The sequence below is a fragment of the Zalophus californianus genome, chromosome 4 (assembly GCF_009762305.2).
Source record: "Zalophus californianus isolate mZalCal1 chromosome 4, mZalCal1.pri.v2, whole genome shotgun sequence".
NCBI classification, from domain to species: Eukaryota; Metazoa; Chordata; class Mammalia; order Carnivora; family Otariidae; genus Zalophus; species Zalophus californianus.
Window position 1 is genome coordinate 52609823 of NC_045598.1, and position 11749 is coordinate 52621571.

Here is an 11749-nt window from a genome sequence, read left to right on the forward strand (position 1 = left end):
GGGCCAAAATCAGGAGTCGGACACTTAACTGACTGAGCCACCCAGGCAACCCAGTTATGTTATTTTCCAAAATCATATTTGTCCTGAGGAAAATAATATTCCAATTTTTTGTTGTTTTTGTTTTTTGTGTTTGTTTATTTGTTTTGGTACTCACACAATGGTTGCAGAGGGCTAGAAATAGTGTGTGTTCTTGCTAGAGTGCTAGACCTCTTAATTCAAGGGGACATTGAAGAAAGACTTCAGAAGGGTCATGCCTTAGGGCTATATTAGCCCCCCAGTAAAAGCTGTTCTAGACCCATAAGAAAGTTTAAATACAATCCTTGAATATATCAAACTGACTTGTAAGATACTGAACTGCATGCTGGAACAATGAACAACCATATTTAAAAGAATATATAAAATTCCCCAGCAAAGTAAAATTTACAACGTCCAGAATCCCAGCCATACAAATAAGCAGGAAAATATAATCCATAACCAAAATAAAAATCTATCAATATTTATAAATAGATCCTCAAATAATAGAGATGATGGAATTAGTAGATATGATTTTAAAGCAGCTATTATTCATCTTATAAAATGTACTCAAGGATTATAAAATGTAATCAAAAACACAAGAAACAAGTGTTGATGAGGATGGGGAGAAAAAGAGCCCCTCATTCACTATTGGTGGAAATGTAAAGTGGTGCAGCCACTGTGGAATAGAGTATGGAAGTTCTTAAAAAAATTAAAAATATAATTACCCTATGATCCAGTAAATATCCACTACTGGGTATTTACCCAAAGAATATAAAAACAGTAATTCAAAAAGATATGCATCAATATGTTTACTGTAGCATTATTTACAATAACTAAACTATGGAAGCAGCCCAAGTGGCCATCCACTTATGAATGGAAAAGGAAGAGGTGGTATACACACACACACACATATACACAGTGGTATATTACTCAGCCATAAAAAAGAATGAAACCTTGCCATTTGAAACAACATGGATGGATCTAGAGAGTACAGGGGTAAGTGAAAGAAGTCAGTCAGAGAAAGACAAATCCCATATGATTTCAGTCATGTGGAATTTAAGAAACAAAACAAATGAACAAAGAAAAATAAAGAGAGACAAAAGAAACAGACTCTTAACTATAGAGAACAAATGGTGGTTCCCAGAGGGGAGGTGGGCGGTGGGGGATTCGGGGGATGGTGAAGCAGATGAAGGGGATTAAGAGTACACTAATCACGAGGAACACTAAGTAATGTATAGAATTGTTGAATCACTATATTGTACACCTGATACTAATATAACACTGTATATTAATTATACCTGAATTTAAAAACATAAAATAAAAAGAAACAAACAAAATAAAGTCAGCATTACCTCAACAAAACCAAAGACAGTACCAGAAAGAAAATAAAAACCCCATTACAGATAAATACACCTCATGTACACTGATGCAAATATTTTAGCTAATTGAATCCTATTGTATAATTATCATAAATAACATAAATATATAATTATATAATTAATAAATGTGATGATTGTACATGACCAAGTGGGGTTTATGTCAGGAATGTAACCTTGGTTTAATATTTGAAAAATTCAAACAGTATAAAATAGAATAAGAAGAATCATATGATCATCTCAATAAGTGAAGAAAATTTCAACATCCGGTTCCTAATTAAAAAAAAAAAAAATCAGCCTCCAGAACTGTGAGAGAATAAACTTGTTATGGAAGCCCTAGGAAACAAATGCACCTTGCCTTACCAGTTGATGCTTTCATTACTTTTACAGTATTTATCTTACACCATACTTGTTTTTCTAATGACTGTTCTGCTAGGAAACATACTGGAATAATTTCCGTTGACCATTGCACTAGTGAACACTCAGAGTAGCACCACAATCAAACCCTGCTGCTCTGCTTGTCTGCCTGATTTAATATGTTTGCCTTATCTTTCTCAAAAGTAATGTACACTTCCCAGAATTCACTTGGAAATTTAGATGATTTCTTTTTCTCATTCTAGGTACGCTGCTACCATGGCTCGGCTGGCTAGAGAAAGTAGAAGGCCTTCCAAAGTCAATTATCCAACTGAAAGATTTCATCGCTGCCCAACTCCAAGTACATTGAGTTCAGCCTATTTGTTTTGCTTTGTTTTTAGAACTAAAATATTAGTCATAATAATAAATGTAAATTTTTTTCAGTTCAGATAAATATAAATCTGTGAGACCTAATCTTGTGTTCTCCTTTTAAGGTTGCTTTAACTTTCTGACTAACCAAATAAATTCAGTAAATTATTTACATAGGAATTGGAGCTTGGAAAAAAATTGAATTACCCTTTGAAGCTCACCACCTCTAACAGGTTAATGTACAATTTGAAAATCTAAGGCTAGGTTTCAAGGCATATAAAAGCATTCAAAACAAGAAAAATACCAAATAAACTGATCCCTTAAGATCACTGTAGATTCAGAGATATATGCAATATGGCTGAGAAGAAAGGAATAATGTTGGTTGAATTGTTTTTGGTGATCTTTTTTAAAATTAATGTTTTTTAAAGAAATATTTGGGGGACGCTTGGGTGGCTCAGTCGCTTAAGTGTCTGCGTTTGGCTCAGGTCGTGATCCTGGGGTCCTGGGATCGAGCCCCACATCAGGGGGAGCCTGCTTCTCCCTCTCCCTCTGCCATTCCCCCTGCTTGTGTTCCCTTCCTCTCACTCTCACTCTCAATAAATAAATATAATCTTAAAAAAAAAAGAAATACTTGGGATAAGTTGAGGGAGGGTCTTGAGCAGGAAGAAAGTTGGTAACTTATAATAGAAATCAGCTAGTATAGAGGGGAAAGCAAGACATTTGGGGTCAGAGAACTTGGGTTTAGATACCAGGTCTGTGCAGTTATGAGAAAGGCATTTAACCTCTGAGTTTCAGTTTCTGCATCTTCAGCCAGTACTGAGTACATAGAAGATGTTCAGTAAATACTTGTACCTAATATTCTGCCCTAACACACAGGATTCTTGTGACTAAGTGACTCCATGTATGTAAACATTCTTTGTGAACAGGAAAGTCCTAGTTATCACATTTCGCTGACCCCTGTCCTTCAAACACAAGAGCATAAACATGCCAGGCAGAGGCAGCAGCCTTCATTCAGTGGTTTTCCAAGAGCCCTGTTTCCATTATCTCTGACTTGCATTTCCCCAGCTCAGATTCTACTTTTCTTCCTCCTTCCTGGTTTGGTGTACCACTTAGACTCCCTCATCAGAGTGACCAGCCTCAATCTTTTCTATTCCACTCTGCCGCCTTCTACATTTCAGGGTGTCTGAAAGCCTTGGTGAGAAACGTTGCCTTTTCCAGCCAGACTCTGCTTCCTCCATGAACTCTCTGCTCTCTGCAAACTCTGTCCTCCCCACACCCTCACATCTGTACGAGGGGAAGAGATCTTTTGGTTGAGTTGATGATTACAATAATTCCTGTTCATGCTTTGTCAGACTTCTTTCTACAGCTCACATCTGCTTATGTTTTTCTGAGTCTAAAATCCTTTGTTCTCCATTTTGTTCAGGATAAAATTTATACTCTTTGACATGGCAAAGTCCTTAATGCTCTAATGTCTATCTGCCTTTTCAATAACATCTCTTCCCACTCTCCCACTCATACCCTAAACAACACACTCACTCTCTCTCTCTCTCTCCCCCCCAAAATAAATAAATAAATCTTAAAAAAAAAAAAAGAAATATTGGCTATCCTGTTCCACCTCCATAGGCAAAAAGGCAAAATATACTCCCTTGACCCTTGACTTTGAATTTTGCCATGTGACTTGTTTTGATCAGTGGACTATTGGTGGGTGTGGTATGCCTGGAGTTTGGGAACGGCTTGTGCAGTTTGGCTTGCTCTTTTTCACTTCTGCCATCATCACAAGAGCATGCCTGGACTAGCCTTCTGGTCACAGAGGAAGATGAGAGCCACAGAGCCGGGCTTCCCCAGATAAGCTCCCCAGCCACCCCCAGCCCAGATAAGCCAATCTCTGGTGGACCTGCAGACACGTGATCTGGACAAATGCTCACCACTGAGATGTTGTGGTTGCTTATTATGTCGAAATAGTGAGCTTATACAGCATATGAAAGGGAAGCGTGACTCGGTTGAAAAAGGAATGAACTCTGTGCTCCTCTTTTGTAGCGGGGGTTAGCATATCATAGTTTGCTAATGAGAAAAATACATCAGAGATTTAGGAGGTAGGAGGTAGGAGGGAGGAAGAGGCCATTAATTCCTGAGAAATTGGCAGTTTCCTCAGACTGCAATTTCACGCAACTCTTCACAAACTCCCAGTTTACAGATACGATGGATTCACAAATATCTCCATGAACTCCCAATTTTTGTCCCACTTTGGGTGGTTAGGTGTGTACAGCTCCTTGTACTGCCCCATGAACTCCTGGTTTTTCCACATCAGGCTAAAGTAGGTAGTGACTGCTTTTCCAGTTCTCCAGCTGTAGCCTTCCAGACTTTCACTCCCCTACATCTCCCACACCTGTGTAATCCCTATTTTCTATATTAAACTCCTCATTCTTGTATTAGCTATAGTGCCTCTGTTTTCCTAACTGAACCCAGACTCACACAGAACTGAATGAATATAAACCATTTGGCAATAATCAGAGCTCACCAGTCAGAAGAAATTTTAATACCTTTACCAATTAAATTATTTTCAGATTAAAAAATATATATATATATGAGTTTCCAGAATCCATCCCCAGAAAGGCATACAAACTCTACGGCAATTAGTGTTTGTGCTTTCAGAAGTTATTTTGTTAACATAATAACAGAGTTCCCACCTTTAGTATTGATTCCAACTAGTAAATCCAAAGTTTCTTGGAGGGATTTATAATACTTAAGATTTTCTGGAGGAAGGCAGTTCAAAATCATATTTTTTCTGTGTCGTAAGGAAATATTTTTGTATTTGCTTTACATTATGCTCAGCTACTCTAGCCAGAATTTCTTTTTATGCTTCTGAGGAGGTTTTTATGGTTTAGGGTTTTTTTTGTTTTTGGGGGGTTTTTTTTGGTTTTTTTTTTTTTTTTTTTTTGGTTTTTGTTTGTTAGTTCTTGTTTTTAACAGAGCAGAAGCTAGAGGGCAAATGGTCAAAGTGATTGACTCTCAACATTCATTCCTGGCCAACAACTGGTATCAGCCCATCATGGTAATCCCATTTTCCTTGCCAGGAACTTGCTTAGGAGCAGCGTGTGACACAATTCTCCCTGAGAGGAAGTATGCTGAGGGTTTCAGAGGGTGGTTTTCCTACTCTTAAAAATGAGACTCTGGAGAGAAAGACCCCTTTTTACCCTCTGGATGTTGCCATGTCTGATGTGAGTACTGGAATGGCTACAGCTCTCTTGCTATGAGTCTGAGGATGAAAACAACACCAAAGATGGGAAAGCAGATCAGTGGAAAGAACTGGTCCCTCATGATGTTGTTGAGTCACTGGATCATTCAGTCCTGCCCTACCTCTGATTTTCCTCTTCTGTGAGATTAAGACATTTGCCTATTGTTTAAACAGGTTTGAAGTGGGCTATGAATCCCAAAACATGTAAATTCAGAACAGTCTAAACCTGTTTAAAAAGGACCTGAGTTAGTCTATCAATGATGTGTTCATAGAAAATAAAGTAGGTTTTCTCGAGGGAAAGACAGAATTTACAGTTAAACTAATGAAAGCTAGAGGTAAATATTAAAATACAAAACTAAAAACTCAATCATTGGAGACCTCAAGATTCTCCTAGGGTAAGGACAGCTGTCTAAACTCATAGCTCTCTACAAGTCTTTCTATAAAACAAAGAGACCAAGAAAACAATTTACTCATAACCCTTGTCCATAGCACAACTAGAAGGCAATGAATATTACAAGATTTATTGGATATGTGATTGGGGAAATGAACATATGAGACAACAGAATTTGTCCTGGATCCCTTACTAGGCAATGAATTAGGTGGCAACTGCAGCAAAACATAGATAGCATGACTAGGGTTACACATTCCTAAAAAACAAGTTCCCCATGCTGGGTAGAAATATTGAGCAATATAGATACTATACCTATATTCTTCCTTTAAATGTAATTAGTTTATTTCCCTATTTACAAGACCTATAGAAAAAGATGAATCTTTTTTGCATGATATAGGAGGCTTTCCTAATCTGGCCTCAGCCTAACTAGCCAGCCCCACCCAACTCTCCACTGTAACCCAGGGATTTGGGATCTGATGGACCTGGAATCAATTCTTATTACCTGGGTGTCCTTGGACAAGTTACTGTAGGTCACCCAGTCTCAATTTCCTCATCTGTAAAATAAGGATAGTAATCCTACCTGTCACAAGGGTCGTATCTAAGTTAAATAATATTACCCACGTAGACTGCTTAGCACAGCAGTTGGCTCAGCATAAATGCTGATGTGTCAACTCTGATTACCTCCAAACCTGTCAAGTCCTCTTATACCTTTGTGCCTTGGTATGTGCTGTGTTCTCAGTCTAGAGTGCTCATACCTTCCTTCTTTGCCCCTCTCTGTTCAGCAAACTGCTCCTCCTCTGTCAAAATCCAAGCCTGTTTTCACTTACACAACAGTTCCACCCTTGTGCTGCTGAAGCACTCTCAGACACTTTCCCTTCCATGCCTACTGGTGCTTGGTGGGGACTCAGTAATTACACGTTAGATGAATGAACTAACAAAGCATAAAGAAGACTGACCAGAATGGAAGGAATGATATATGACAAAGTAATTGCAAAATGTAAAATTTAGAGAGTTTTAAAAGGTTGTTTGCATTCACTACCCGATCTTAGGCTCTATCCGAGAAATGCAGGAACACATCTCTTTTTATTGTGTTCCCTGCCATGTCTATTAATTTTTTTTTAAAGATTTTATTTATTCATGAGAGACAGAGAGAGAGAGAGGGAGAGAGAGAGAGAAGCAGAGGGAGAAGCAGGCTCCCAAGGAGCAGGGAGCCCGATGTGGGACTTGATCCCAGGACCCTGGGATCATGACCTAAGCCGAAGGCAGACGCTTAACCATCTGAGCCACCCAAGCACCCTCTATTAATTTTTTTTATATTTCCTCTTATAGTTCAAAATTTTGCTGACTCACAGACTGAAATGGATATTGTCAAGAAAAAGGAGAGGTGGAGGAGTGTAGCTTTACCAGATGATGATAATGCGAATGAGTCGTGGGAAGAAGAAGCAGAAGACCTGGTCGCCTGGACCAACACTCTTGATATAGACGTTTTAGAAGATTCAGCCTGATGCTCCAGGATTTAAAACCACAGCTCGGCTTCATGAGGCAACTTTGGAACTTGGATTCCATTTTTTTTTTGAAGTTGGCCTCATGCTCTCATGTCAAGTACACATTAGAAATATAAGTACAAATCAGTGAGTATGTTTCTTTGAATTTTTTGAGCCTCTACTTCATTGTTTGAAGCTAAGTTAACCAAATTAGGGATATTCATTGTGGCATTTCAATCAATGGTATTACAGTTGTTAGGCTATGGGATGCAAGTTTTTGCAGGCAGGGCAGGATAGGAGTCAGGTAGAGGCTGGGATAGGAGGGGAGCGCTTGGGAGCTTCAAAGCCTGGACATTAACCAAAGAGAGGGATCTTTACAGAGGTCTACATCTGCCTGGTTTAGTGTCATGTTTCCTCCATATTCAGGGGATGAGATGTCATCCATCCACCAATGTTCCTCTTCTGTTTTCTCTCAGAAAACATGTTCTGTTTCCTCTTGGACCTTATCCCCTCATATTCTCATATCTTTATTTTCTTTCTCTCTTTTTGCTGCATTGTCTCAACCTGAAAATGTACTCGGGTCTCTCCTATTTTAAAATATGTCTCCACCTTTGACCCTATATTTCTACTTCCCTCAGCACTATATTATTCAGGGGCACCTGGCTGGCTCAGTTGGTGGAGCATGGGACTCTTGATCTCAGGGTTGTAAGTTTGAGCCCCATGCTGGGTGTAGAGATTAAAAATAAAATCTTTAAAAAACAAAAGCAAACACTATATTATTCATATTTTCTCAGTTATGTTTATTGATAACAGTCTATCATTTGCCATCTTTATTTCTTAGGTTCACTTCCCATTTGCATTCCACTGCACAATAAAATCTGTCTTCTGCTTATATTACTTGATTAAAATTCACTAGGATCACCAAAGACTTCCATATTGCCAAAATACAATAGCTACCTTATCTTACTGGCCACAGTAAGGCTATATTCGATATTATTGATCACTTCTATCTCTCATTTTTAATGTTTATTGCCTCACCTTTAAAGAGGCTTGTTTTGAGGCCACCTACCTATACACACATCTCTTCCCGCAAACACCATAAATATGTATACTTATAAATATGTTAGCTATAGAGAGACATAGATAGATGCCTGACCTTGGATCTAGTTGTTAAATAGGTCTCTCCCTCATTTCTAAAGAACCTGATTTTACTTCCTATGAAAAAAGAAAAAGTTGTTATATGTACTCTAGTGTCTGGACATTTCCCTGGCTAGCTAGATGTTTTCAAGTCTGCCTGTGGTAGTTCAGACAATAAGGCCCCAAGTGATTGTAGTGCCTAACACTTTTATTACCCTCCACAACCAGAACCACAAAATTCTAGCAGCTATCCCAGATTTTCCCTCCTTTTGTCAATGCCAAAATACAGCGAAGAGCCAACTTCATGATCCCGCCCAACTTGATAACAATCAGAGTTATTTTTATACCAATAAAAAGTACCATTGTGAATGGCCCATCCAATACCTCAATGAAATTATAGGATGTGGTCAAAAGAGGCATTTTACTGATGGTCACACTGTTGGAGGCTGGGCCTCTGACTCTTCTCTTGTGGTTTTCTAGGAGGACAAACATGTAGATTGTCAACAGATATACAGCAGTCACCAAGAAATTAAACCCAAAAGGACCATGACAGTCAACCAAAAATATGTCCTTGATATCAGCTGTCATATATTGTACTTTATTCTTTTCATTTAATCTCTTTCTTCAAAGAAGTTACGTTTGTTGCTTTATTTCTTGCAACCAGAAGACCTGGGGGTAAAAGTGGGTGATGGGGGAAGGACGGGTAGGGAACACATTTTTGGAATAGAGACATTAATCGGTAGAACAGGATAGTTTATTTAATTACCTTCACTATAACTCTGGCCATTCGTTCTGGGTCTCCAATAGGAGTTTCCCTTCCACCTCTGGCCCTTGGTGAAAGATTCTTTTGAGTTCCAGCCCAATGATCTTCTCTACACATTTTTCTTGAAAGATGTTGCCACTGTCAGAGTTTTACCTCCCACACATATTGTCATTCCCTGACCCTTTTTCCACCTGCCTTAAAAGGCATCTTCACTTCAACGTCCCCCATGCATCTGAAACTCAACATGCCTGGTTTAAACTCATTTCTCTTCCTCCACCTTCTGCCTCTCGTGTTTCTTTTTCAGTTAATGGAACAATCACAAGATAAAAACTTGGGGGTCACTATAGACTTCTCTTTTTCACTTATGGCCAATCGATCACCAAGACTTGCAATATTATCTTTTAGATGTCTCAAATCCATCTTCTCATTCCTGTTCTTACCATTACTTTATATTATGAAGCCCTTTTTAATAAATAGGTGGGATTATACTTTTCTTTAAGGACATCATTCACTTTCCTAAAATTCTTCAGAGAATCTCCTCTTATTAGAGAATGTCCAGATCACCCACCCTCTCCAACCTCATCCACCACAACTTCCCACATTGTGCCTAATGTTACCAAAGTCCGTATGCCTCTCCACATGTAACATGCTCTCTCCTGTCTTTGCTTATGCCACTTTCTCTATCTGGAATGCCTTCTTTCCCTTCTTCACTTGACTAACTCCTATTCATCTCCTAAAGCGTAATTCAGCATTTACATAAAATCTTCTCTGCATGCCTCAGACCCACCCTAGGCTGGGCTAAGTCTCGGTCTGTCTCTCTCTATTCCTCTGTCTGCATATGTGTATGTATGTGTGCAGCTATGTTATATTGAAATTTTGTTTGTGTAATCCAATCAGACTCAGAGGTATTTCATAATGTAGGACCCACATACCAACAGTTGCCACAAATTCTCTACCTCATACAAAAGCTCCTGTTTCACTGTCATAGAATCTGCTGTTAAAAAATAAACTTGGAAAATTTAGCAAATTGGTGAATTTGAAAGTGACAAAAAGGGAAGCTTTTATTAATAAGCAGGAATATCTTGAAAGAGTTGATTCTGGAAAAAGATGCTAGATTTTTTATAACAGCTTTAGTAAGGTATGATTGACATACAATAAATTAAACTATTTAAAGTGTCCGATTTGATAAATTCTGACACTCATGTAATCATCACTACTATTAAGATTGTGAACCCATCTGTCACCCCCCCAAAGTTTCCTCATACCTCTTTGTAATACCTCTCTCCTGCCCGGGCACTTCCTGCCTTCGTCTCTCATTTCCAGGCAATCACTGATATGCTTTCTGTCATTATAGATTATTGTGAATTTTCTACATTTTTATGTAAATAGAATCATACTGTAAATACTTGTTTTTGCCTAGCTTCTTTCACTCAGCATTATTTTGAGACTGATTCATGCTTTGTATATATCATTCTTTTATTTTTATTGTCAGGTAGTATTCCACTGTATAGATTATAGATATGCCACAATTTATCCTTTCCCCTGTTGATGGGCATTTGAGTTGTTTCCAACTTGAGACTATTATAAATATAAAAGCTGGTATGGTAGATCTACCTGCAGATTACCAACAGTGAGTCATGCCCTTGTATGATCCCCTCCCCATGAGTGTGAATAAAACCTATGACTTATTTCTAGCCAATAGCATATGACAAAGGTGATTGGATAGTCATTGCTGCCATTATGTTACATTACCTAAGACTCATCTTAGCAGACAGAGTTTCTTCTGCTGGCTTTGAGGACATAAGCTGTCATATTATAAAAAAGGGCTGCATGGCCAGGGACTGCCTGCAACCTCTAGGAGCTGAGAGTAGCTCCTGGGTGGCAGCCAGCAAAAAAATAGGGACCTTGGCCCTCCCAACTGCAAGAAATTGAATCTTTCAATAACTGTGTGAGTTTGGAAAAGACCTAACCCCCAGGAAGGAATGCAGCATGGCTAACACCTTGATTTCAGCTTTGTGAGATTCTGAGCACCCAGCTAGGCCATGCCTGGACTACGAAGTAACAAATGTGTGTTGTTTTTAAGCTGTTAAATTTGTGGGAATTTATTATGCAACAATAGAAGATTAAGCTAGATGATACGAACATTCATGTAAATGGCTGGATCACACGGTGCATAAGTTTTAAAAGATTGCCAAACTATTTTCCAAAGGAATTTTACAATTTTACATTCCCACCAGCAATGCATAAGAATTCCAGTTCCTTCACATTTTGGCCAATACTTGGTGTGATCAGTCTTTTAAGTGTTAGTCATTCTAAAGGATGTAAAGTGGCATCCCATTTTAACTTGCATTTCCCTAAATCCTGTGATGATGAGCATCTTATCATGTACCTATTTGTCATCCTTCTATCTTTTCTGATGAAATATCTATTGAAAGCTTTTGTCCATTTGTTACTGGGTTGGTTGTTTTTGTATTACTAAGTTTTGAGAGTTCTTTCTGTATTCTGGATACAAATCCTTTATCAGATAAATGATTTACAGAGAGAAAATTTGCAAACTAGTGACTAGTCTGCCACTTGTCTTTTCATTGTCTTAACAGTTCTTTCAAAGAATAGAAGTTTTTAATT

General features: G+C 38.4%; 1 protein-coding gene across 6 annotated transcripts in view; it reads left to right on the forward strand.

The window, feature by feature from the left end:
• The window catches only part of UBE2U (ubiquitin conjugating enzyme E2 U), a 65680-nt gene extending 58312 nt beyond the window's left edge, over positions 1 to 7368 (forward strand). For all 6 annotated transcript variants that reach the window (XM_027616707.2, XM_027616714.2, XM_027616731.2 and 3 more), the window contains 2 exons: positions 2012 to 2106; positions 7070 to 7368. In XM_027616707.2, coding sequence (XP_027472508.1) covers positions 2012 to 2106; positions 7070 to 7245 — 271 coding nt within the window. In that variant the 3' untranslated portion in view covers positions 7246 to 7368. The remainder of the gene's footprint in view (positions 1 to 2011; positions 2107 to 7069) is intronic.
• Positions 7369 to 11749: the final 4381 nt, after the last annotated feature.